The following is a 27149-nucleotide window of genomic DNA, read 5'->3' as shown; positions in this document are numbered from 1 at the left end:
ATACAAACCATGCCTTGATGCGAGGTAAGCACTCCTCAAAAAGATGTACATCAATGTTGTAATTTCATTCCCACAATCGGTTCGTAGTTTGGTTGATTTTTCAAAGTTTAGTTTCACGTTGATGTTTGGAGCTTTTTAAGGTGAATCCTAACAAATTCATCGCACATAGTTGATCGTTTAAATTTTTTAAGAAGTACCTTCATCACTATTTTACATAACTTTTGTGTTCTATGTTTTTTGTTATGACATTCAAAGATCAGTAGATCTATATTTCCCTACTATATGCAAAATAAAACTATAACTTTTGCTAATACCATGGTATAAAGTATTGAAGTTTTTCTAAAACTAAACACCGCACCCCCAAAATTAATTAATTAACAAATAAAGCCACACTATTCTTAGAAACCATAATATTGTTAGAATAGTTTCTAAAACATTTTGCTATCAAATGCACCATGTGTTACCATGATATATGATTACATAGTTCTTAAAACGTTAGTTGAGCTGCTCATGGGTTTTATACCATCAACTTGAAAGAAACTCACATAAAAACTTTATGGCGATGAGACAATGAATAGTTGTTGCCGGGTGGTGACTAGTGTTGATGGCCGCTTGCGTTGGTGGGAGGAACGATCTTTCCCTTTGCGTGGATTAGAGGATAACGACATGAGATACTGCATCAAGTATTCTAGCTACTAGTATCGTCAGACAATAAGACAAGTGAAAGGGTGATCGAACTCGCCACACGTAACAAAAAATATTGTTGAGCGAATTTGTTGCAGGTACACGCTTAATTGTTTTACTCCCTCCATTGCTAAAAAAAGTTTCTAAACTTTATTTAGAGGTATATAGACATATTTTAGCTATAGATTCATCTGTATTTAGAAAAAAAGTTACAAAGCTTTTTTTTAGAAAGAAGAGAGTATATAAGAATTCGAATACTTCAGAGTTTCTATTACTCCTACAGTAAAATCATTTGAATCCAATATAGGTCCAAACTCCAAAGCCTCCGTGTACAAATCGCAATCCTGAAATTTCCATATCCTCTTCTCCCCCGTCTCTCTCTCTTTCTCTCTCTCTCTCTCTAGGGTTACGGTCTCTCGCCATGATGCAGCAGCCCCCGCCGTCGCAGCCGCACCCCGGCATGCCTCCGCAAGGCGCCACCGGGCAGCCGCCGCACTGGGGCGCGATCCCGCCGCCGATGCCCCAGTACGCGCAGCCCCCGCCGCAGCAGCCGCATGCGATGTGGGGCCAGCCGCCTCCACAGGCGGCGCCCTACGCGCAGGTGCCTGCTCCGCAGCAGTACTACGCTGCGCCGCAGGCTCCGGCCGCCCCCGCGGCGGCGGACGAGGTGAGGACGCTCTGGATCGGGGATCTCCAGTATTGGATGGACGAGAACTACGTCTACGGCTGCTTCGCGAGCACCGGGGAGGTATGCATCCCGATCTGACTCTAGATTTGTTCTCCTCGCTCGGTCTGATGCGAGGTACAGTTGCGCTGTGTTTGGATTGCGCTTGTCCTAGAATTCGTGGATGTACGCGTCGTTTATCTAGATTTAAGGTTTTGGTTCCCTCAAAATAAGATTTAAGGTTTGGGTGACGAAGGATTTAGTTGTGATGGTAGAGCTGCTTAATAAATTGAGCTCTAGAGAATTGAGCTCCAGGGGGTTAGTTATTTTGTGGCGATTATTTTTCTAACTTTTTTTTCATGCTCTAGCTGAATTAGCTGTTATTCTTCAGCAGTTATGAGTTTTGTTACGATTTGTATGATGTTGCAAGGACAATTGTGTCTTCTGCACATGGGTTTGAATGTTTCTAGACCATGTAACAACAGATGTGAATTTACCAATCTGAGTTTTTTTGTGTCAATTTACAGGTACAGTCTGTGAAGCTTATCCGTGACAAGCTAACTGGACAGCTTCAGGGTTATGGCTTTGTTGAGTTTGTAAGCCATGCAGCCGCTGAGCGAGTGCTTACAACATTCAATGGGCAAATGATGCCAAATGTTGAGATGCAATACAGGCTGAATTGGGCCAGTGCTGGTGAAAAGCGTGATGATAGCCCTGATTATACAATTTTTGTTGGGGATCTTGCTGCAGATGTTACAGACTACATGCTACAAGAGACATTCAGGGTCCATTACCCTTCAGTGAAGGGCGCAAAAGTTGTAACAGATAAAATGACAATGCGTCCAAAGGGTTATGGTTTTGTCAAGTTTGGCGATCCTGCAGAGCAAGCTCGTGCAATGACTGAAATGAATGGGATGCCTTGTTCTTCCAGACCTATGCGCATTGGTCCAGCAGCAAATAAAAAAACAACTGGCGTTCAGGAGAGAGGTAAATGTTATCAATCTCATGTTGCCCTCATGTCGCTGCATTAGCCTTTTGCTATGACATTTATACAGCTATTTCTCATGGCTACCTGATTGTTATGCTTGAGGGTGCCTTTCCCTTCTTTTATATTTTTCTTGTTCTTTTACTTGGTTTATTATTCTGAACAATCGAACATATGTTCTACCTTTTTTCTGCAAGAAGACATTCTTCATCAGTATAATAATGGTCCCTTGCATGAATTTAGATTATTTAACGCAGAATAGAATAATACTACTCCCTCTGTCCTGTAATATAAGGCGTTATTATCAATACTCTCCTCACGTCTGGCAAGTTATCAGGTTGTAATAACGTATTATATTACGGGACATATGTCTGGCAAGTTATCAGGTTGTAATAACGTCTTATATTACGGACATATGGACATGAGGAGAGTATTGGTGATAAAGTCTTATATTATGGGACATATGGAGAGAACAAATTATTCTAATGCTATCTGGAAACAGCATCCAACAGTCTTCCTTCCTATAGGTGCTGTACCAATCGAGTTGAGGTGTTACATTTCTTGCATAATGTGTTGCCTCATTTAGATCAACTGTAAATCATTCATGTTCTAAATTTGAAGTCTGTTTCTGGTTTGTTCATTGTTTTCCTGATTACCTATATGCCGAATATATACGTCTATCTTTAGAACCTCTTTCCTTTGTATATAAAAGTTATGGCCAATGCTCAATCAGGAATGCACACATGCAAAGTAAATTGCCATGCAGACCTTTGGTTTCTTCATTCATCAAGAGAATTGCTAATTACATGCACCGAGAGATAATCGATGATTCCTTATTTATCCTTTCCAATGCTTTAGTCACAATGTTATATTTGTCATTAGAACTTTGTGTGTCTCTTGCATGATATGCATTCATGTTTACTTTTTATATTTATCAAGTCTTACAATGTATTTCCTTCACTTTTTTGCTTTCATTTACAGTACCAAATACAAATACTCAAGGAGCTCAGTCTGACAATGATCCTAACAATACCACCGTGCGTTCTTAGTTCTACTTTTCTGTATAACACTTAGCTGTTTTTCAATTTTTTGTTTGACGTTTTGGTTTCTTTTGTCTCAGATATTCGTCGGTGGCCTTGATCCCAACGTCACTGAAGATGCCTTGAAACTAGTTTTTGCTCCTTTTGGGGAAGTCATCCATGTCAAGATTCCTGTTGGAAAGAGATGTGGTTTTGTTCAGTTCAGTAACAGGTTAGTTTTATTTGTTGAATGCTATGGTTGTTCCTTGTGTGTGTATTTTTGAAGTACATTCCTTCTAAGCTACTCTTGTCACCGTGTACTCAGGCCTTCTGCTGAGCAAGCACTGCAATTGCTGCAAGGTACCTTGATTGGTGGGCAGAATGTGAGGCTTTCATGGGGACGAAGCCCTTCGAACAAGCAGACTCAGGTAATCTCTTGCATATTTTAAATTGCTATCCTGTCTGAGTTGTATGCTAGTGCTAAAGTTGGTAACATTATGAGCTGTCAACATTTTCAGCCTCAGCAGGAATCCAACCAGTGGGGTGCAGGTGCTGGTGCTGCTGCCGGTGGTTACTATGCTGGCTATGGACAAGGTTATAGTGGATATGCACAACCTCAAGACCCTAACATGTACGGTTATGGGGCTTACCCTGGCTATCCGAACTACCAACAACCAGCAGGGCAGCAGCCACCTCAACAGGTGAAGTTCCTCATCATTTATCAACCTCATCTTAGTTCTAGGAAATTTGAACTTAACATTGTATTCTACTCCAACACAGATGGGTATTCTCCTCTGTAGTCCATTGGCATGATTCCGACACGTCAACACGAGTGGCCATATAACCTCTACTTGTACTAATCTAAAACTGCACTGTCTTTTCCTTTTCCAGTGATCTCTGTCAAAACAGCAGAACCCCCATTTCAGTGCGGCACTGTCGAGCTATGATCTAGCGCCTGTCAATAGAGAGAGAGATGGTTTCTGGACTTCGGATTTTGGTGTTGCCTGCTGGCGAGCTTCATTCTATGCGTTGTATTATGAAGAGCTTTTCCCTGCTGCCCCATTTCGGTTCTCGAGACATGTACTGGAAAACATGCTTTGTTTGACCAACCCAACTCTCCTGATGTACTGTTATTTTATTATTACTGTTGTGTTATGCTTTATAAATTATATACTATTGAACTGGTCATTTCCTGTTGCAATTTTTTTTTGCTGTTGCTTTGTGGTCTTGGATTCTCCTTTTTATCACAGGCACACCTCTGCTTTGTTTTTGATAGCATTATCAGGTCATGGCTGCATGTGCTGTGTTTCTGGGCTATGAGAGATGAAGAGTATAATGAGTTCCAGGCTAGGTCCCTGGCGAGGCGCAGGGATGCGGAGCTGCCATGGCCACCACCTCTGCAAGCCACCCCGGCACCGTCCACTACCTCCGCGAGTGCACTGCCTCCCATGGGAACCTCTCCCTTGGCCATGGCCTCAACCTGTGATGCTATACAATATTTTTTCGCTACAAATTGTTTTGTGGTTATACTAATATAGTACTCCCTCTGCCCCATGAAGATTGTCCGAGGTTGTTAAATCTTAGATGTATCTAGATACTATATAACATCTAAATACATCTAAATCTTGACAAATTTCAGACAACCTTGGTGGGATGGAATAAATATAAATTGTTTGCTACAATGTCTCCAACGAAATCTGTTTTTCTACATTTGTTATGTGATTTTGCTATAATATTTTTTTTACTTTATTGCTGCCATGTCTCTAGCTAGTCTACGAAATCAGGCTTTGCTACATTTGCTATGCGATTTTTGCTATAATAATAGTATAATTGTTTCGATTCAAGATCTCCGGTGACATTATCTTTAGAGAGGTCTCCAATCAGATCGGTTTTGCTGCAATTGCAGTTTTTTATTTTTGCTACAATAACATAATATGTTTGGTAGGTGGTCTACAATGGTCTCGGTGAGGTTTTTGCTAAGATGTGTATTTTATGTTGAATTACTTTATTCGACGGTCGAGTTAGTTTTGCTACATTGGTGTTTATTTTGGAAACAAAAGTAGAGATTTAGTTGGAAATAGATTTTAAAAGTTTTTTTTTTTTGCTATTTGGTACATTATATATAGCACAAAAGCGAGATTTGGAATCTTAGAGGAGCAAAAAAAATTGATCTTGGGGATGCCTAGCATTGTGTATTTGTATTTGCAATTATAATAATAAAGAGAATAATAAAATTCCCACGGTCGACGATTCTACCGGAAAACAGATCGTCGACGAACGACGATTGCACCGGAAAGCATTCCGATCGTACCGGAAAAGAGTACTCCGCAGAGATGCCCTCTGCAAGTGCAAGGCGACAAAGCTGACGAGAAAGGCAGCCATAATTCGAGACATGCGCTGTAGCACCTGTACGTACAGCCAGAGATTCCTCGCCATCAGGCAGGGCGCTTTGAGATACGCGCCCGACCCGATCGCGTCACGAGTCCGACCGGTCGGACTCTGTCCCCATTCCGAACCGACCGGACGACCCGTCGTGACACGGCCGCGCACGCACGCTGGGTCCTTTCCTCTCCGCTTTGTCGCCTCGCCTTTCCGCCCGGCTCGTCGCCTCCCCTCTTCCTCTCCACCCATGGCCCGCCCCAAAAAGGCCAAGGCGGCGCCGGCGGCGGCCGCGCCGCCGCCCGCGGTCTGCGAGGCGCTGCTGCTCGCCACGGTCTGCATGGTCGGCCTGCCCGTCGAGGTGCAGGTCCGCGACGGATCCGCCTACGCCGGCGTCTTTCACGCCGCCTCCCTCGACGCCGGATACGGTACGCGCCCGCCCTTCCTCCTCCTCGTTGGTTCCCGTAGGTGTGCCGCTGGGTTCGGGGATCATGGGAACGGGGCCCGGTCCCGTGATCCGGCTGTTGGGTGGACGCAGTGGATGCCGCGAGGCAACTTGGTTGCTCTCCTCTGTTTTTTCTTAGAATGCGTTTGCGATCTGCGTGTTCGTTGTGTGGCCGTGGTCGGCGGCGGCCGCCGTCTTGCTAGTTTTAATCGATGTTGTCGTGGATTTGGGCCGGGTGGTGGAGATCGGCGTGTGCTGTTCCTCTTCTCTGATGCGGCCATGTGCGTCGCGCTCTCCGGCGGCCGCCGGCCGAGATCTCGGTACGTCTCGTTCGGTAGGAAATTGTCCTGGAAATTGTATCCGGATTCCTTCGAGCTACCCTGGTTCATGCAATGAAATTTTAGTTAGTAGCATTACGTTCCTTCACCATCCTCCCATCCTGTACCGTCCACGTCGTGAGTTTAGTTTGAAGCGTCGTTTTGGTGATCTTTTGAGCATTTGGGGTCGATTCAAATGTACGTTGTCGAGATCACAGGGCACCGTTTTTGATTTACTTTCTGGTCTCAAGTCACGTTGCTGCATTCCGTTGGATTACATCGGAGCCATTAGTGTCGATTGAGGGATGAAGTTCCACCTGTATGTTGCTTTTATTTTGTCTACACGTATCGGCAACTATGCTTTCGTTGTGGGATCAAGCGGTTATCCTTCATTGTGTTATCCAATTGTAGACTGTAGTACGTAGCTAATTGTTATGATTGGGTATTATGAAGGGATTGCAGTAGTTAACTTAAAATATTGGTTTATCTCTAGATTTGAGCTGTGATTATGTGCCTCGTGGTGAGTTTCAGAGGAGTAATGTATTTTTATCCGCAGAAAAGCAATTACAGTAGAATTTTCACCTTGGGGGAACGAACATTAGTATATTGTTACTCCTTTTATGCAGGCTGATTCGTGCTTGTTTTGGATCTGCTGTAAGTTCTCTAGAAATTGTACCTTTTCCTTGGCAGATCATGTGCAGTGTCTCTGGATTAGCCTTGATCTTGTGTAGTTTCTGCTGTGATATCTGAACTCCCTTTGTTCTTTTGTTCCTGTAGTTTGAGTTCACCTAGTGCTTCTGCTTATATTGTTCCGACTTCAGAGTTTTGGGCATTATAATTTCTGTACTGTTTGATTTCAGAGAACAGCTTTGAGTTTTCGCGGGAGAAAGAATTGGACTGATGGATTTCTGTTGAGCAGGTGTTGTGCTAAAGAAAGCACGGAAGATTGTGAATGGGAAGGACGATGCCAATCTATCTCTGGGAGCTTTTGTGGATACTCTCATTGTTTGTCCAGATGATCTTGTTCAAGTGATCGCAAAGGTAGGTTTAATGCATTTAGCGTATAATGAAACACATTGCCTTGGGAGTTTATGAACTGTTGTTTTTTCAGGATTTTTCCCTTGCTACTAAAGATGTTGCTAAAAGTACTGCTTGTGGTGTGATGGCAGCATCATTGGAGCCACAAACTTCACATTTGAAAGATCCAAAAGCATCCGGGTCTGTAATTGTGTCTCCATCAAAGTATGTTCTCATTTCAACTATTTTATGTTATTCAGACCCACGTTTTGTCATATGCATGACTCATGATTGCATGGTTCTGGTTCAAAATATACATTTCAAGATTTCAAGCAATCTATTCTACTTATTTTTACTATATCCTATTCATTTTTGACCTTTATTAATGCTATTTCTGTCACAGACAGGTTGAGAAGTGCAGCAGGCAGTGTCAGAATAGTGATATCTCCATTGGGAAAATTGCTCCAAGTATTAACTCTAGTTCTTCAGATGTTAAAACATCTGAACCAGTCAACAATTCATCTACTAAAGTTGTCTTGTCAAGCAAAAGCACTACTAAGGTGAGTTCCTTTGGTATGCTCTGACAGCAACAAGTTAGTCTACTTCTTACCTAACTGTACAGAGTTCTTATTTCAACTCACCTTATGCGATCGATGCCTTTGGACTAAAACATACTATTTTACTGTACAGAGTTCTTATTTCAACTATATGTACATTGTGCTGGTTTATCTGTTATGTCAGCTCTGTTGTGAATGTTTTTTTTTTGTTTTTTTAGTATTTAAAAAATACATGATATTCTCATGCCAAACGTAATATTATTGCAGGAAACTGGGTTTACAAGGAAAATGATTAGAATCTAGTCATAAAGTTAAGGTCCAGCTATGTCTCAGTCAATTGAGATTTTCTAAGTCTCATTCGATTCAGAAAAGTGCAATTTCAGTGTACTGACAAATGAAGTTGCATGTTTCACTAAATTGAAGTTGCACTTTTCTGAATTGAGCGAGACTTAGAAATGTCAGTCGAGACCCAGGAAAACCGTAAAGTTAGATACCTAAATATGCTCAGCCGAGGGTCAATGTTCTTCACCAGTATTGCTCTTACTACTAGTGATTTCTTATTTTGGATTATCACTGTTACAAGTTACATTTAGAAAAATTGAAGGGCATGTGTAACACAGGTGCTTTGTAAAAGAAGTGTATTTTCTTGCCGCAAGTACATAGGTGCTAATGTTGTACCATTGATGCTTAAAGAAGAAAGTCCACTTCTCGTCCTTGAACTTGGAAGTTCACTTTTCGTCCTAAAATTTATCTTTGGTTAGAACGGGCCTTGAACTCTCGAAATAGTTCACTTTTCATCCTTTTTTGGTTTAATTGAGAAAATCGCTGATATGGAAAGAAGAGACAATAAGCCAACCAAATTGTTTTTAAACTAGACCAAGCCCAAGCTAGTTGAGATGTCGAAATCAACATCTTAATGAAAAAATAGAAACCCTTGCGTCCCCGAACCAGTCTCTCGCTCGATATATCACACACACACACACACACACACTCTCTCTCTCTCTCTCTCTCTCTCTCTCTCTCTCTCCCAATTCACTTGAAGGCATGCTTGCTTTGCCTATCAACATCGTCATGCCTCTGTGCTCATGCAGCGTCGCCTTGAGTCTTATGCCACCCGTGGCAGATAATTGCCTAGCTCAACCGAGGTAAGGATTAAAAGTGAACCATTCTTAGAGTTTAAGGGCCGTTTTGAACCAAACAAAAGTTCTAGGACCAAAAGTGAACTTCCACTAGAATTCAAGGACCAAAAGTGGACTTTTTTCATGCTTAAATAGGCACGGACGTGTCGTAGGTGCTTGTGCACACAGCCTATATATAATAATACAACAACCTAAGCATGCAGAAAGTGATACTTGTACGAGGAGATGTCTCTTATATGGGTGCTTTGCCTCTCTTTGAGCACTCATGTAAAAGTATCTTGCATTGTACATGTATTAATACTAGTACTGCCGTTTTTTACTTGTCTTCACAAGCCTTCATAACCTTCCAATGCTTTATTATCTTCACTACTACATTGTATATATTACATGCAGTTCATTCTTATCTGTCCTCATTTGTCGTTTTAAACAATATTTCAGGAATCGAAACTCAATCCACATGCTAAGGTCTTTGCTCCATCTTTGGCAAGTACCAAACCAGTACATGTAGCTGCACCCCCTGTTAACCCAAACTATATCTCGAACTCTGTCCCTAGAGTTCCAACTGGTATACCTGTATTTCAAAGTCACTCTCTGCCAGGCAGTTCATCTCTACCCAGCAAGGTTGTTCATTATAATAACCTGGCTCCTGGAAACTTTGGCATTTCACCTCAATATGTTCAATCAGTAAGTACATCGATTTACTCCTCGTACGATTCTGATTATTTTATCTTGTAGTTGGATCTAATACCATATTATACCAAGTGAAATATGACTTAATATATTAATTTCTACGCCCAGCATGTAGCATCAAGTTGATAGTACGCACAAACTTCTGCATTTACTTTATGTTGGGTCTAGCTCTGCTCTTACCCTGAAAAGCCACTATCTGAATACTAGCTATGTTTTATTGTTCTGTAATGTACTGTATACACCTGGCTTTGATCTTGTTTGCTGCCTTAGTATATCATACATTTTTAAATCTAATAGATTATTATTCTGAATTCTGATAGATGCTGTCTACACTTTTTGCATGACAGATTATGGGGCATAATGTGGGCAGGCTAGATCCTGCAAGACTTGGTACACCATATCACCCCTTGCAAACGGGATCAACCTATATCAGCCCTAGTCCTCAGCCTGTAAGTAATTGCAATTTAAAAGATCTGTTCATTTGTGTCTATTTATTGTACCTGAAACCTATTGTCATTTGGGAGTCAACTGAACCCAGTCATTTATAATTTGTACATTATAGGTGCTTGATGGGAAGTTCAGTCCTGTTGTTTATGTTCATCCAGTTGCTCAGGTGAGCCATTGCTTTTTTTACCAAGGGTTCAAGTGGATCTTTTTTTTTCAGTAGGAGGATGGTTCAAGCAGAATTGTAGAAGCATGTCTTAGCTAGAACAACTTTGGAAATGAGATTTTTTTAGAAATAGACATTTTACTGCTTCAATAAACTTTGGCTGTAGGTAATTAAATATTAGCATCCACAATTGAGGCTTTACTGTTTGTGACCCTGATGTTGCTTAGACTCTTAAACTGTAGTTCCAGATCACTTGCTAATCAAATGATTGTTTTCCTGTAAGTTTCTTAACCAGCCAGCTTCTTAAAAGCTCTTCCATGTAACAAACCTTTCTCCATATAAGTGATGTTTACTGTAAACATAAACTGAACTGGACACAGAATTTTGAACCAAAACTGGGCTGCACGCAGAATTAAATAATAAACTGGCATGGACACAAATTTCCGGTTGCTCATTTTGGCTGATCTATTTTTCGGTTTTCGTTGAAGGATGCTATGCATGGAACACCTGTTATTTCCCAAGGTTGGCCTCGTCCTGTGTTGTTGAACTCATATCAAGCTAGCTTGCAAAAGTTTCAAGGTAACACATCCTACTCATGATCGTGACTTGTGTGAACATTGCAATCTTCAACCTCGATGTTTTCGATTGATGAGAAAGTCTTTTTAAATTTCAGTCACTCATAACATACCCGCTTATCTTTTGTTCACGCTCCAGGCACTAGCCCATTCTATGGGGCTCCAGCAGTCATGGCAAGTGGGAACCTGCCTATGATGGTACCAAGCCCTGCACAGCTTGTGCAGCCATTCCAGGCCATTCATCTGATCATGCTTCCTTCTGCAACCAGCATGTTTCCAGGCAAATACATGTAAAGTGTCATACCAATTTGATTATCCGCTTCCGTTGGAAGAATCTTGGCTTACCCCTTGGCTTTCGGGGTACACATCTAAGAGGACTCGCAGTTTTTCCTACCCTGTTAATTCACCTACTAGTTGCTGGTCACTGTCCGTCTTTTTATTGGGAGGACTTGCAACGTTTGCTATAAACCATACTTCGGTGTGGGTTATGGATTAATTTTTGGGGGGAGTTCATGGGAGCAGTTGATATGAAAATAGAGAGGAGATTGAAGCAATTCTTTGAGTGCCTTGGCAACACATTTTACCTGTTCTTTTGCCTTGCGGAGCAGTATGTACAATGAAACATTGTAAAAGAGTAAGATAGTGAAGGGCCTTTTTCGTTTTTCCACCATGAAAGTGTAATCTTGCTGTTATGAATGTCATCTTCTGTGGCAAGTGTAATTCTGGTAGTACTATTCTTATTATTATCACGTCTAGCCACTACACAATCCATTATCGCAAAGTTTTCAATAATATTGATGACAAGTCCTATCTGCGGAGTACACGACATCAAAGCAGAAATGATCTCAAAATTTAAGGTCTTGTATTTGTTGTCAAACGATACGAAAGCGATACAAAATCATTATCATTATAACCTGATACGTTCCTAGATATGTTCAATGAAAAGAAGTGTTAGATCCTGGAGCCGGTGAACCGAATAGTACACATCACCTATCACGAACAGAATAGGCCTTTTGCGTCTGAATATGGGACGTGTTAGCTGATGCTGATTCTTGACATCAAGCTGGCCCTTTCTTAATTAAGAGTCCATGCATTACAAATTCTAAAAAAAAAGAGTCCATACATTACTTTTGAGTCCTGCAGTTATATATTGTCGTAGGTCTTAAAGAGTCCATGCATTACTTCATATATATATTAACGTCCTTAATTAGGTCTCAATCTTAAATAAGAGGCCTATGCTGCTACGACGCACGCGTGCAAATTCTGACCGATTAACTACATACACGTTTGCTCTCATACGAACGTACCTAGACGTCCGCCATGGCTGACAGCAGCTGGACCTCACCGGAGATCACGTCGAGATGCATCATGGATCACGTGACCGCGACTTTCGATTACAAGGTGAGCAACTACCTGGAGCTCAAGGGCATGGGCGTCGGCAAGTTCGTTACCTCGCCCGTCTTCAGAGTCGGCGGCTACGATTGGGAGATCATGTTCTACCCGGACGGGAGCAACACGGACAATCACCACGATCAAGCCTCATGCTACTTGTCCTATCTCGGCCAAGCCAATGGTGTGAGCGCCAAGTTCGCGCTCAGCTTGGTGAGGACGGATGTCCAGGAACAGGTACGCAGCTACAGCTTCGACGACTTGGTGTTTAATCCGAGTCCGGGGTCAAACAGTTGGGGCCATGCCCCGTTCGCGGACAGGTCAGAGCTGAAATCGATGTCGCGCGTCGGCGACGGCTGCTTCACGATCCGGTGCGTCCTCACCGTCAGAAAGGAATCTCCGCCGCTGGAGCTTCCCGGCCACCTCGAGCGTATGCTCGGGGACGGGAGAGGAGCGGACGTCACGTTCAGCGTGGGCGGCGAGGAGTTCTGCGCGCACAGGTCCCTTCTGGCCGCGCGATCGCCAATCTTTGCAGCGCAGTTATTTGGTCCGATGGCAGAGAAGGATATGCGGCACGTAGAGGTCATGGACATGGAGCCTACCATCTTCGAGATGATGCTTCACTACATCTACACGGACTCGATGCCGCCGCGCAGCGACGACGATGGAGGGGGCTACAACGCTCCGGTGATGCAGCATTTGCTGGTGGCGGCGGATAGGTACGCCATTGATAGGCTGAAGCACATGTGCGAGGAGGAACTGTGCAAGAGGATGGATGCCGAGACCGTCACCAACACACTAGCGTTGGCAGTCCAGCACCAGTGCGAACGGCTCAAGAAGGCATGTGTAGCCTTTATGGCGTCCGCGAAAGTGATGGCTGCTGTCGTAGAGACCCACGGGTTCAAGAAGCACCTCAAGACATGTTCCCGTCCACTGAGTTTGGAGGGGATCCCCAATGAGAAAAGGCAACCATCGATCCGAAGGAAGTACTTGCTTCGTTCCCGTCCACTGAGCGTGGAGGGGAGGATCCCCCAAGGAGGCAAGGAGAAAAGGCAACCATCGATCCAGAGGAAGTACTTACTTCGTTCCCGTCCACTGAGCGTGGAGGGGAGGATCCCCCAAGGAGGCAAGGAGAAAAGGCAACCATCGATCCAGAGGAAGTACTTACTTCGTTCCCGTCCACTGAGTTTGAAGAGGAAGTACTTTCTCCGTTCCTTGAAACAGGACATATAAATGTTGTTAAAATCAACATGAAGTTTCATCATCAATCAAGATTTTAGATAAAACCTAGTATTAATTTGTACAGTTCAAAGTCAATATATAAGATAAATCATCAAATATATTTTTACTAGGAAGCATGGGCGCGGCGACACGCCGCACCTGTGGTGTTAACCAATTTTGCGTGAGTGTTTAAATTATCTATTTTAGTTTAGAGTTATCTAGTATTTTAGCTTGGACCGTGATTCTGGTAGGTGTAGATCCGAAGAATGACAGTGGAAGATGTGCCGTAGAGCAGTTTCCTTTCTTTCTATGGAGGCTTTGACGTGAGTGGTTGCTGAAGACTGATTTAACCAGACAGTAGAAGAAGCAGCAGGCAGGATACCATGGCTACGTACATCCAAATATATAGCGGAGATAGCCGGCGTCGACACATTTTAACACTGGAAAGAGCCAGCCGGTACTGGCTATTGTTGCACTAGACTACTTCATACGTGAGGCAGACGTTACGTGTACATACACTAATCCAATCACAATCAGAAGGATATTGTTGTCCTGCTCGTCCGATGAGAGGATGAAGGCCAGCGGCAAGCCGCACCATTGGAAGGATATTGATGTAGTCCAGTAGTATTGTTATTATATATCATTGTTTTCAAGATCATATTACCGAAAGCAAAATTTGTCGGGCTGCACATATTTGTAGAGGTCTGTGTGAGGAAACATATATGGATAGGCATTCTGGTATGTACGTGCCTTAGTTTTGCGGTGTTAGGCTTTGCTAAGAGGATAACTGGTAGCACGCTGCGAGGTTAACCAAGTCTGACATTGCAGCTCATGTAGGAGTACACAGCAAAGTGAAAAGAAATACTACTAAATTACTTCTATTTTACATAAAACCGAGGACAGACTTGGCAAGTGCTTATTAGTTATGTGAAACTTGCCAGAAGGAAATTATACAGATCCAACATCTACTACTGCTGCACAACATAAGGAACTGTAACTAGATATCAATCTCTGCCTGAAATGATGGCCTGAACTTCTCTCTCTCTCTCTTTCTGAGAAAGTTCAGAATGTATCACATGAAGCGATGCCAACCATTAGTGAAAGAGATAAAAAAAATCTAAACGATTACATCATACCTGAGCTGCCGATTATCCAATATTCCAAATATATGCTGTCATGTGCAGTTGTGCACTGCTCGCAGCTTCCACGGATTATCCATGACACTGTCCTTACAGCTACTGCATGGGCGGTGGTGGAGGCGGCACTGTGAGCTCTGCATCAAGCTACGGCCATATTAGCAACCGGGTATTAATATTGGAATTTCCACTAACTGCCATTTTAGATGGGATGCAAGATATAAATAACAACTCCAAAATAAAATGCTAACATGGATGCATAAAGACGTGGTAAATGTTGCACAATTGTCCATTTAGTAAAGGAATATAAGAATTACTCAAGAACTTGCAGCAGGATTATTTTCTTCATTTGCACCAACGATAAGCCATAATAGCTTCAGATTCTCCCTTGTAAATGTAAAAAACAGCATGTACCTTGAACATATAAGAACATGTACCTGAACTAAGACATGGTTAGATCATCATCTTCAATTTGTGTACATGTATATCCGAAAGTAAGGTCTTGGCTTCATCCTGAAGTAAATAAAGTCAGCAGCACAAGCACAATACAATACCTTTGGTTCACTTGTTTCAGATTTGCACCTCTAACCTGAAAAAATAAAAGATAAGCCAATATTCCAAATATGAAGAATGAAACATCTTGTTACCCAGTTGATGAGTGCACCTTGGGAATTGGGATAAGCTTTTCAATCTCAGAATGAGACACTACGTTTGTAAATATCCATTACTGTGAAAAACTGTAACTATGAATATTAACTTGTACTGAAAAAGGAAGCGCATGTCCTCCCATTTTTATGAACTTCACAATATGTGAAGTGCACAAATAAGCTAGATGTCTTCTTATCAGCAGATTGAATAGAGATTATTGTCTGCTAACCAGAACTTGCATAGATAGAAATAAATGGTTGGATGCGCATAATCGGAAACCCTTGAGAGAAAGATGAGTGAGTATGTACATTATCGGAGTCGACACAGTGGTCATAGTACTGAAAACTGCATGACATAGCAATGTTGCTGTAAATATCAGCAGGCTGTCGCCTGAAGAACATTCGCTGGCTCAGAACCCTCCATAAGAATTGCTAACATGAAAAGGATCTCCATAAGAATTGCTAACATGAAAAGGATCTCCATTTTAGTTTACTGGCTGAACCCTCCATAAAACTTGCTTCCTACCAAAACTCTCAATTTTGACACGCCGGTAGAACGTCTTCTTGGTATTAAACCCAACTTAGAGTCTCTTAGAATTTTTGGCTGTGCTTGCTGGCCTAATCTTCGTCCCTATAACACTCGTAAGCTTGCCTATCGGTCTACCCAATGTGTCTTTCTTGGATATAGTCCTTTACACAAGGGAGTTAAATATCTTGATGTCAAAACAGGCAGGGTTTATGTCTCTCGTGACGTTGTTTTCGATGAGAATGTCTTCCCCTTTGCCTCCCTTCATCCCAATGCTGGTCAACGTTTCAACGTCAAGAGCTTCTTTTGTTTCCTCATGATCCTCCTTCCACATCTTTGAATATTGGGGATGCACCAGTTGATGACCATATGACTATGCATTACATACCTGTTGTTACTAACAATACCTAGAATATTGTTGAGCTTGATGTTACGGATAATTCTACATCAGATTCGGAGCACACTACAACAAATTTGAGTGAAAACGGCGAAGATACGGAATTTTTACAGCATGAATTACCGGTGCCAGAAAATGACAACAGCACTGAACACGATGTTGATTCAGGAGCTGTCTCCCCTGCGCGCGCGGATCCCAAGGAAGATCTGCTGCAGCGCTCTGCCGCGCGTGCGCGTCCGCCCGCCGCGTCGCCGCTCCCTACTGGTCCGTCGGTCGGGCCAAATCCGCCCCAACCGCGCCGTGACACGTCGCCGCCCCAGACTGGCCTCCCGCCCGAACCGCGTCCGGCCCCGCCTACCTCCTCGCAGGCCGCGTCCGCGCGTGCGGCTCCACGCCCGACAGCCGGGTCGGCTGCTCCTCTGCCGCCGTCAGCGCCTGGTACATGATCCTCTGTACCGCCGGCTGCTGCTGCTCCTGGTGTGCAAACACGGTTACAGAAAGGTATTAGAAACCCGAAAAAATATACTGACGGCACTATCTGCTATGGTTTGCTTACTGCTTCAGGCGAACCTCGGACATTGACTGAAGCTCTTCATGATGATCATTGGCGATCTGCTATGGAAGAAGAATATCGTGCTCTTATGCAAAATCAGACGTGACATCTTGTGCCACCCAGTCCTAGCAAAAATTTGATTGATTGCAAATGGGTCTATCGTATCAAGCGTCGTGCTGATGGTACCATTGATCGTTATAAAGCTCGCCTTGTTGCCAAGGGATTTCGGCAACGCTATGGTCTTGATTATGAAGAGACATTCAGTCCAGTTGTCAAAGCTGCCACCATACGTGTCGTCCTTGCTATCTCTGTCTCTAGAGGTTGGAGTCTACGGCAGCTAGATGTAAAGAACGCGTTTTTACATGGTGTTCTGGAAGAGGAGGTAAAGCACTCTATGGTCTTAAACAAGCTCCTCGTGCCTGGTTCTCTCGCTTGAGCTCTAAGCTTCACGAGTTTGGTTTTGTTCCATCTAAAGATGATACGTCTCTCTTTCTTTATTGACGGTCACAGATTACTATCTATGTGCTCATATATGTGGATGATATCATAGTCACAAGCTCCTCTGATGCTGCAATTTCGGCTCTTCTCAAAGATTTGGGTACATATTTTGCTATTAAAGATCTTGGAGACTTGCACTACTTCTTGGGTATGGAAGTTCAGAAAACAGCTAATGGTATTGTTCTCACACAAGAAAAATATGCATCTGATATTCTGACCAAAGCTAATATGACCGATTGTAAATCTGCACCCACTCCTTTGTCTTCTACCGAGTCCCTGTCCCAGCATGAGGGGGAACTACTTGGTCCTGAAGATAGTACACGATATCGAAGTATTGTTGGTGCTCTTTAGTATCTCACATTGACACGTCCAGATTTGTCATTTGCAGTTAACAAAGTCTGCCAGTATCTTCATGCTCCTACGACCTCTCATTGGTCGGCTGTTAAAAGGATACTGTGATATGTCAAAGATACAGTCAACATTGGTATAACGTTTCAGCGGTCATCCTCCACTCTTCTGAGTGCCTTCTCAGATGTTGATTGGGCTGGCTCTCATGAAGACAGACGTTCCACATGTGGGTTTGCCATATTTGTTGGTTCTAATCTCGTTTCTTGGAGTGCTCGCAAACAGGAAACTGTCTCAAGGTCTAGTACTGAAGCAGAATACAAGGCGTTAGCTAATGCTACAGCAAAATTAATATGGGTTGAAGCTCTTCTGTGTGAACTTGGAGTTCAGTTACAAAAGAAACCGAGTTTATGGTGTGATAATCTGGGAGCTACATATCTTTCTGCAAATCCGGTGTTTCATGCTCACACAAAGCACATTGAGATAGATATTCACTTTATACGTGAAAGAGTTGCCCGTAAACAGTTGGATGTTCGGTTTATCTCCAGCAAAGATCAAGTTGCTGATGGCTTCACAAAGGCGCTTCCTGTCAAAAATCTACAAGAGTTTTGTTGTAATCTAAATCTTCTTCGTCGCCCTCCCTAGTTTAGATTAAGGGGGGTGTTAGATGTAATAAGACCTTGACACGTATACTGTATGGAGTAGTACTCCAACACGTCTACGTGTCCTACATGTACACGCCACCGTGGGGCTTTTCCACCTATATATATAACATGCAACACGAGACCCCAACGGGTCATCGTTTCCGCCTAGGTTAATAGCCGACCCTACCAGCAATAAGAGATAAAACAACAGAAAGCTTCCCCCGCCGCCTCCACCTAGAGGAGGCCGCTGCCACCGCCCGCAGCTCCGTTGCTGCCTCCCGCCACCGTGGTCTGCCCCACAACCCATGTGGGACAGGCCATGCGCACGGGCAGCCGGCTGGCCAGCGCGCAGGGCGGAGCTCGTGCGGAAGCCCCTGGCAGGCGACGGAGCGCAGCGCGCATCGAGCGACCAACACCGTTGAGGCGGCCATGGGAAGGATCTAGGGCAGAGAGAAAAGCTCTCGGGGAAACCAACGAAGGTGGAGACAGTTGGGAAGAGTCCAAAGGCATATCTGGAGGAGGCTGTTGGGAAACTTGGGCCTCCGGCGTGGCCCACTTCGGTGGGCACGTTTGACTAAGTCTTTCCCCACGTTTAACGTTAAGTGGGTCTCTTATCCCGTATCCCTCTAGGCCTATAAATAGAAGGAGCTCAATCATTGTACGTACCAGTTGACAGAAAGATCAATAAAGAGCTCTCCTCATATTCTCCCCTATGTCAATTTACTTTACGCATTCGGTGTACCTCCGCTGTTCATCTACTTCATCTACGCTGTGCACCCTCGGGACCGGCCAGCCGGCAGAGATTGCGCAACACGTTATCATCACGATCGCTTCACCGACCCTTCGTCAAGCCTGCATCGAGCAGGCGCCCGGCACCGGATCGCGAAGGTATAATCCGAAATTGATCGCAAAAATGGATTCGTTGTTCGATTTCCTTTCAATTTTTGCGATTTGCGTAATTATTAGATCTTACCTATGGTGTGGATTTCTCTCCCGAGAGTCGAGCTGACATGCTGTCGTCGACCAATGTTGATACTCTCGGATCGGAGGCTTGTTGACTACACTGTAGGGAGACGGAAAGCTGGTAATCCCGCTGATCACAGCACCGCTGCGACGTGCACCCGCTGTGCCGCGCATCGTTCTGATTCGAGAAGAACGAAAAATTGAGATTGACATGGCTGGCTCCGTACACGACATTGGCGCCGTTGTGCACGTTGCTGCACCGCTGCGCGCGCCGCCGCCGCGGCCCTGCTGGCCGCCGCCCGCCGCCCTCGATGGCCCTGCTGGCCGGCGCAACGCCGCCGCGAGCCCCGCTGGCCGCGCGCCCCTGCTGCAGCCTCGCCCGCGTCGCCACACGCACTGCTGCGCTCGCTGCCGGCCCTGCTGGCCGCTGCCCGCCGCCGCGCGTGCTGCTGGCCGCCTCCGCCCCGCGCGAGCTGCTGGCTGCCTCCTCCCCGCCCTCGCCCGCGACCCTGCTGGTCGACGGAGCACCGCGCCGCTCGCCCTGGTGGCCGCCGGCCGGATGCCGAGCGCCAGCGCGGTAGCTGCCGCCGCCTCACCCACGCAGGCGCTAGGGCGCCCCTAACGTCGTTCCTGCCTCGCGGGCTGGGACGCTGTGAGGTGGGCCGGCCCACGCGGTGATGGGGCGGCTGGGCCGAGTGCCAGCCCATGTTGTCTCTCCCCATAAAAAAAAGGGGAGAGGGCCGGACTGGGGGTTGGGGAGTTGGCTGGTGGGCTGCAGGCTCATTTTTTGGCCCAGTTCAGCCTGCTGCTGGACCAGATAAACCAAAAACAGCCCGTGGCGGACATATACAGTTTTTTTTACGAAAATTGTATTTCTGGGCGTTTTTCTAGACTCGGAAAGTCAAATTTAGGGCCATTTTTCACGTTAAGAACGCATTTAATATAGCATCTCTCTGTACATGCTTGTATATTATGTTACTACAGTATTTAATTGATGTATGCTCTTAATACTTAGTGTAGCATAGTTAGCATGTCCATTTTTCTATTTAAATTTTGGAACGTCGTCATATTGTATTTTGTATCAACATCGCATTTATGCAATTGATTACCTTCTGTAATCTTACACACTTTGCATAAATTGCAGATGACGGGAATCATGAACCGTGAGTTTGTGGACTTGGCTCAGAACGGTCTGAACTACCTGACTTGGGCCTCGGACGTTGAGATCGTCCTCGAGGGCAAAGAGATCAAGGGTGCGCTGAGTGCGGGGACCCCGATGGCCCCAAGCACCACCACTCCGGCGCAAAATGCGCAAGCGCTGCACTTCCTCCGCCACCACATGTGTGGTACTCTGAAAAATGAGTACATGGCAGAACGGAGTGCTTCAGCCCTTTGGGCCGTCCTCAAAGCGCGGTTCTCTAGGCTGAAGTACATTGTTCAGCCACAGACGGAGACAGAATGGATGCGTCTGAGGTTTGCGGACTTCAAGACTGTGGGAGAGTACAACTCCGCATGCATTACACCGGATTTGTACCTCGTTTCTCCTTTGTGGTACTACTATCACAGACAAAGAGAAGATAGAGAAAGCCCTCTCTACCATTCATCCAACTGCTATTCAGTCTTCGCGGAACTATCGCCAGGAGAAATTTCAGCAGTATGCAGCGCTCATTGATGCCCTCCAGGCTGATGAGGCGTGATACGTCTCCGACGTATCGATAATTTCTTATGTTCCATGCTACATTATTGATGATATCTACATGTTTTATACACATTATATGTCGTATTTATGCATTTTCCGGCACTAACCTATTAACGAGATGCCGAAGAGCCGATTCTTTGTTTTACTGTCGTTTTTGGTTTCGAAATCCTAGTAAAGAAATATTCTCGGAATTGGACGAAATCAACGCCCGGGGTCCTATTTTTGCACGAAGCTTCCGGAAGTCCGAAGGAGAGTCGAAGTGGGGCCACGAGGTGGCCGGACACCGAGGCGGCGCGGCCCAGGCCCTGGCCGCGCCGGCCTGTGGTGTGGGCCCCTTGTGACGCCCCTTTACCTGCCCTTCCGCCTACAAATAGCCTTCGTCACGAAACCCTCTGTACCGGGAGCCACGATACGGAAAACCTTACTGAGACGCCGCCGCCGCCAATCCCATCTCGGGGGATTCTGGAGATCGCCTCCGGCACCCTGCCGGAGAGGGGAATCATCTCCGGAGGACTCTTCACCGCCATGGTCGTCTCCGGAGTGATGAGTGAGTAGTTCACCCCTGGACTATGGGTCCATAGCAGTAGCTAGATGGTCGTCTTCTCCTCATTGTGCTTCATTGTCGGATCTTGTGAGCTGCCTAACATGATCAAGATCATCTATCTGTAATACTATATGTTGTGTTTGTCGGGATCCGATGGATAGAGAATACTATGTTATGTTGATTATCAATCTATTACCTATGTGTTGTTTATGATCTTGCATGCTCTCCGTTATTAGTAGAGGCTCCGGCCAAGTTTTTGCTCTTAACTCCAAGAGGGAGTATTTATGCTCGATAGTGGGTTCATGCCTCCATTAAATGCGGGACGATGACGAGAAAGTTCTAAGGTTGTGGATGTGCTTGTTGCCACTAGGGATAAAACATTGATGCTATGTCCGAGGATGTAGTTATTGATTACATTACGCACCATACTTAATGCAATTGTCCGTTGTTTTGCAACTTAATACCGGAAGGGGTTCGGATGATAACCTGAAGGTGGACTTTTTAGGCATAGATGCATGCTAGATAGCGGTCTATGTACTTTGTCGTAATGCCCAATTAAATCTCACTATATTTATCATATCATGTATGTGCATTGTTATGCCCTCTCTATTTGTCAATTGCCCGACTGTAATTTATTCACCCAACATGCTTTTATCTTATGAGAGAGACACCTCTAGTGAACTGTGGACCCCGGTCTTATTCTTTACATCGCATACAATCTACTGCAATACTTGTTTTACTGTTTTCTGCAAACAATCATCTTCCACACAATACGGTTAATCCTTTGTTACAGCAAGCCGGTGAGATTGACAACCTCACTTGTTTCGTTGGGGCAAAGTACTTTGGTTGTGTTGTGCAGGGTCCACGTTGGCGCCGGAATCCCTGGTGTTGCGCCGCATTACATTCCGCCACCATCAACCTTCAACGTGCTTCTTGGCTCCTCCTGGTTCGATAAACCTTGGTTTCTTTCTGAGGAAAAACTTGCTACTGTCTGCATCACACCTTCCTCTTGGGGTTCCCAACGGACGTGTGTCAACTGCACGCATCAAGGTCTTTTTCTGGCGCCGTTGCCGGGGAACGAAGAAAAGTTACACCACAAAGATTTCTAACTCCCACGTCAACTACGCGCCAGCTCTTTTTCTGGCGCCGTTGCCGGGGAGATCAAGACACGCTGCAAGGGGAGTCTCCACTTCCCAATCTCTTTACTTTGTTTTTGTCTTGCTTTATTTTATTTACTTTCTTTGTTTGCTGCATTATATCAAAACACAAAAAAATTAGTTGCTAGCTTTACTTTATTTACTGTCTTGCACTCTATATATCAAAAAAAAAACACAAAAAAATTAGTTACTTGCATTTATTTTATCTAGTTTGCTTTATTTACTACTGCTAAAATGGGTACTCCTGAAAATACGAAGTTGTGTGACTTCGCAACCACAAATAATAATGATTTCTTATGCACACCTATTGCACCACTCGCTACTACGAGCAGAATTCTTTGAAATTAAACCTCGCTTTACTTGAATCTTGTCATGAGAGAGCAATTTTCCGGTATTAGTTCCGATGATGCTCGCTGCCCATCTTAATAATTTTGTTGAACTATGTGAAATGCAAAAGTATAAGGATGTAGATGGTGATATTATTAAATTTAAATTGTTTCCTTTCTCATTAAGAGGAAGAGCTAAAGATTGGTTTCTATCTTTGCCTAAGAATAGTATTGATTCATGGACTAAATGTAAGGATGCTTTTATTGGTAGATATTATCCTCCCGCTAAAATTATATCTTTGAGAAGTAGCATAATGAATTTCAAGCAATTAGATAATGAACATGTTGCTCAAGCATGGGAGATAATGAAATCTTTGGTAAAGAATTGCCCAACCCATGGACTGACTACTTGGATGATCATCCAAACCTTCTATGCAGGACTAAATTTTTCATCGCGGAATTTATTGGATTCAGCTGCTGGAGGTACCTTTATGTCCATCACTTTGGGGGCGGCTACAAAGCTTCTTGATGATATGATGATAAATTACTCCGAATGGCACACGGAAAGAGCTCCACAAGGTAAGAAGGTAAATCTCGTTGAAGAAACCTCCTCCTTGAGTGATAAGATTGATGTGATTATGTCTATGCTTGTGAATGGTAGATCTAATGTTGATCCAAATAATGTTCCTTTAGCTTCATTGGTTGCTCAAGAAGAAAATGTTGATGTGAATTTCATTAAAAACAATAATTTCAACAACAATGCTTATAGGAACAATTCTGGTAATAACTATAGGCCATATCCTTCTGCTAATGGTAATGGTTATGGTAATTCTTATGGGAATTCTTACAACAATAATAGGAACATACCCCCTGGACTTGAAGCTATGCTTAAAGAATTTATTAGTACACAAACTGCTTTTAACAAATCTGTTGAGGAAAAGCTTGATAAAATTGATATTCTTGCTTCTAGAGTTGATAGACTTGCCTCTGATGTTGATCTTTTAAAATTGAAAGTTATGCCTAATAGGGATATTGATAATAAGATTACTACTACAGCAAATGCCATCCAAGTTAGAATTAATGAGAATACAAGATTAATGGCTGAATTGCGTGCTAGGTGGGATAGAGAAGAAAATGAAAAACTAGCTAAAGAGAATAATGTAGCTAAAGTTTGGACTATTACCACCACAAGTAATGTTGATTCCTCACATGTTGCTGCACCTCCTACTATCAATGGTAAAATATTTGGTGTTGGCAATGTTTCTGCTCCTAGTGCAAAGCGTACAAAACTGCTCGAAATTGCTAAAGCTAGCTGAAATTGCTTGTGATAAAACTGCTGAAATTTTTTCCAACCTTGGGGACAATGATCCCATTGCTGTAGCTCATAATGATTTAGATTTTGATGATTGTCACATCTCTGAAGTTATAAAGTTCTTACAAAAATTTGCTAAGAGTCCTAATGCTAGTGCTATAAATTTGGCCTTTACAAAACATATTACAAATGCTCTCATAAAAGCTAGAAAAGAGAAACTAAAACTTGAAACCTCTATTCCTAGGAAGTTAGAAGATGGTTGGGAGCCCATCATTAAAATGAGGGTCAATGATTTTGATTGTAATGCTTTATGTGATCTTGGTGCAAGTATTTCTGTTATGCCTAAGAAAGTCTATGATATGCTTGACTTGCCACCATTGAAAAATTGTTATTTGGATGTTAATCTCGCTGATAATACTAAAAAGAAACCTTTGGGGAGAGTTGATAATGTTCATATTATGGTTAACAATAACCTTGTCCCCGTTGATTTTGTTGTCTTGGATATTGAATGCAATGCATCTTACCCCATTATATTGGGAAGACCTTTTCTTCGAACCGTTGGTGCTACTATTGATATGAAGGAAGGTAATATTAAATATCAATTTCCTCTCAAGAAAGGTATGGAACACTTCCCTAGAAAAAGAATGAAGTTACCTTATGATTCTATTATTAGAGCAAATTATGATGTTGATGCTTCATCTCTTGATAATACTTGATTCACACTTTCTGCGCCTAGCTGAAAGGCGTTAAAGAAAAGCGCTTATGGGAGACAACCCATGTTTTTACTACAGTATTTTTGTTTTATATTTGAGTCTTGGAAGTTGTTTACTACTGTAGCAACCTCTCCTTATCTTAGTTTTGTGCTTTGTTGTGCCAAGTAAAGTCTTTGATAGTAAGGTTCATACTAGATTTGGATTACTGCGCAGAAACAGATTTCTTTGCTGTCACGAATCTGGGCCTAATTCTCTGTAGGTAACTCAGAAAAATATGCCAATTTACGTGAGTGATCCTCAGATATGTACGCAACTTTCATTCAATTTGGGAATTTTCATTTGAGCAAGTCTGGTGCCATTTTAAAATTCGTCTTTACGAACTGTTCTGTTTTGACAGATTCTGCCTTTTATTTCGCATTGCCTCTTTTGCTATGTTGGATGAATTTCTTTGATCCATTAATGTCCAGTAGCTTTATGCAATGTCCAGAAGTGTTAAGAATGATTATGTCACCTCTGAACATGTTAATTTTTATTGTGCACTAAACCTCTAATGAGTTGTTTCGAGTTTGGTGTGGAGGAAGTTTTCAAGGATCAAGAGAGGAGTATGATACAATATGATCAAGGAGAGTGAAAGCTCTAAGCTTGGGGATGCCCCGGTGATTCACCCCTGCATATTCTAAGAAGACTCAAGCGTCTAAGCTTGGGGATGCCCAAGGTATCCCCTTCTTCATCGACAACATTATCAGGTTCCTCCCCTGAAACTATATTTTTATTCCATCACATCTTATGTACTTTGCTTGGAGCGTCGGTTTGTTTTGTTTTTGTTTTCGTTTGAATAAAATGGATCCTAGCATTCATTGTGTGGGAGAGAGACACACTCCGCTGTTGCATATGGACAAATATGTCCTTAGGCTTTACTCATAGTATTCATGGCGAAGGTTGAATCTTCTTCGTTAAATTGTTATATATATGGTTGGAATCGGGAAATGCTACATGTAGTAATTCTAAAATGTCTTGAATAATTTGATACTTGGCAATTGTTGTGCTCATGTTTAAGCTCTTGCATCATATACTTTGCACCCATTAATGAAGAAACACATAGAGCTTGCTAAAATTTGGTTTGCATATTTGGTCTCTCTAAAGTCTAGATAATTTCTAGTATTGAGTTTTGAACAACAAGGAAGGCGGTGTAGAGTCTTATAATGTTTACAATATGTCTTTTATGTGAGTTTTGCTGCACCGTTCATCCTTGTGTTTGTTTCAAATAACCTTGCTAGCCTAAACCTTGTATCGAGAGGGAATACTTCTCATGCATCCAAAATCCTTGAGCCAACCACTATGCCATTTGTGTCCACCATACCTACCTACTACATGGTATTTCTCCGCCATTTCAAAGTAAATTGCTTGAGTGCTACCTTTAAATTTCCATCATTCGCCTTTACAATATATAGCTCATGGGACAAAATAGCCTAAAAACTATTGTGGTATTGAATATGTACTTATGCACTTTATCTCTTATTAAGTTGCTTGTTGTGCGATAACCATGTTCCCGGGGACGTCATCAACTCTTTGTTGAATATCATGTGAGTTGCTATGCATGTCCGTCTTGTCCGAAGTAAGAGAGATCTACCACTTTAATGGTTAGAGCATGCATATTGTTAGAGAAGAACATTGGGCCGCTAACTAAAGCCATGAATCATGGTGGAAGTTTCAGTTTTGGACATATATCCTCAATCTCATATGAGAACACTAATTGTTGCCACATGCTTATGCATTAAAGAGGAGTCCATTATCTGTTGTCCATGTTGTCCCGGTATGGATGTCTAAGTTGAGAATAATCAAAAGCGAGAAATCCAAAATGCAAGCTTTCTCCTTAGACCTTTGTATAGGCGGCATGGAGGTACCCCTTTGTGACACTTGGTTAAAACATGTGTATTGCGATGATCCGGTAGTCCAAGCTAATTAGGACAAGGTGCGGGCACTATTAGTATACTATGC

General features: G+C 43.4%; 2 protein-coding genes across 2 annotated transcripts; both read left to right on the top strand.

Moving 5' to 3' along the window:
* The first annotated feature begins 1093 nt into the window (after nucleotides 1-1093).
* On the top strand, nucleotides 1094-4553 carry LOC124701906 (RNA-binding protein L-like). Its single transcript, XM_047234004.1, has 7 exons — nucleotides 1094-1432; nucleotides 1876-2335; nucleotides 3315-3370; nucleotides 3454-3584; nucleotides 3678-3780; nucleotides 3871-4053; nucleotides 4244-4553. Exons 1-7 carry the CDS (start codon nucleotides 1106-1108, stop codon nucleotides 4244-4246), a joined length of 1263 nt encoding a protein of 420 aa, XP_047089960.1. The 5' UTR covers nucleotides 1094-1105; the 3' UTR covers nucleotides 4247-4553.
* A 1428-nt stretch (nucleotides 4554-5981) lies between these two features.
* On the top strand, nucleotides 5982-11746 carry LOC124695146. Its single transcript, XM_047228035.1, has 9 exons — nucleotides 5982-6159; nucleotides 7413-7534; nucleotides 7605-7735; nucleotides 7914-8070; nucleotides 9645-9890; nucleotides 10244-10345; nucleotides 10459-10509; nucleotides 10995-11085; nucleotides 11221-11746. Exons 1-9 carry the CDS (start codon nucleotides 5982-5984, stop codon nucleotides 11373-11375), a joined length of 1233 nt encoding a protein of 410 aa, XP_047083991.1. The 3' UTR covers nucleotides 11376-11746.
* The last annotated feature ends 15403 nt before the right edge of the window (nucleotides 11747-27149 follow it).

Source organism: Lolium rigidum, chromosome 3, assembly GCF_022539505.1.
Source record: "Lolium rigidum isolate FL_2022 chromosome 3, APGP_CSIRO_Lrig_0.1, whole genome shotgun sequence".
Taxonomy (NCBI): Eukaryota; Viridiplantae; Streptophyta; class Magnoliopsida; order Poales; family Poaceae; genus Lolium; species Lolium rigidum.
Note: the sequence above shows the minus strand (reverse complement) of the source record. Positions and strands in the feature narration are given on the sequence as shown.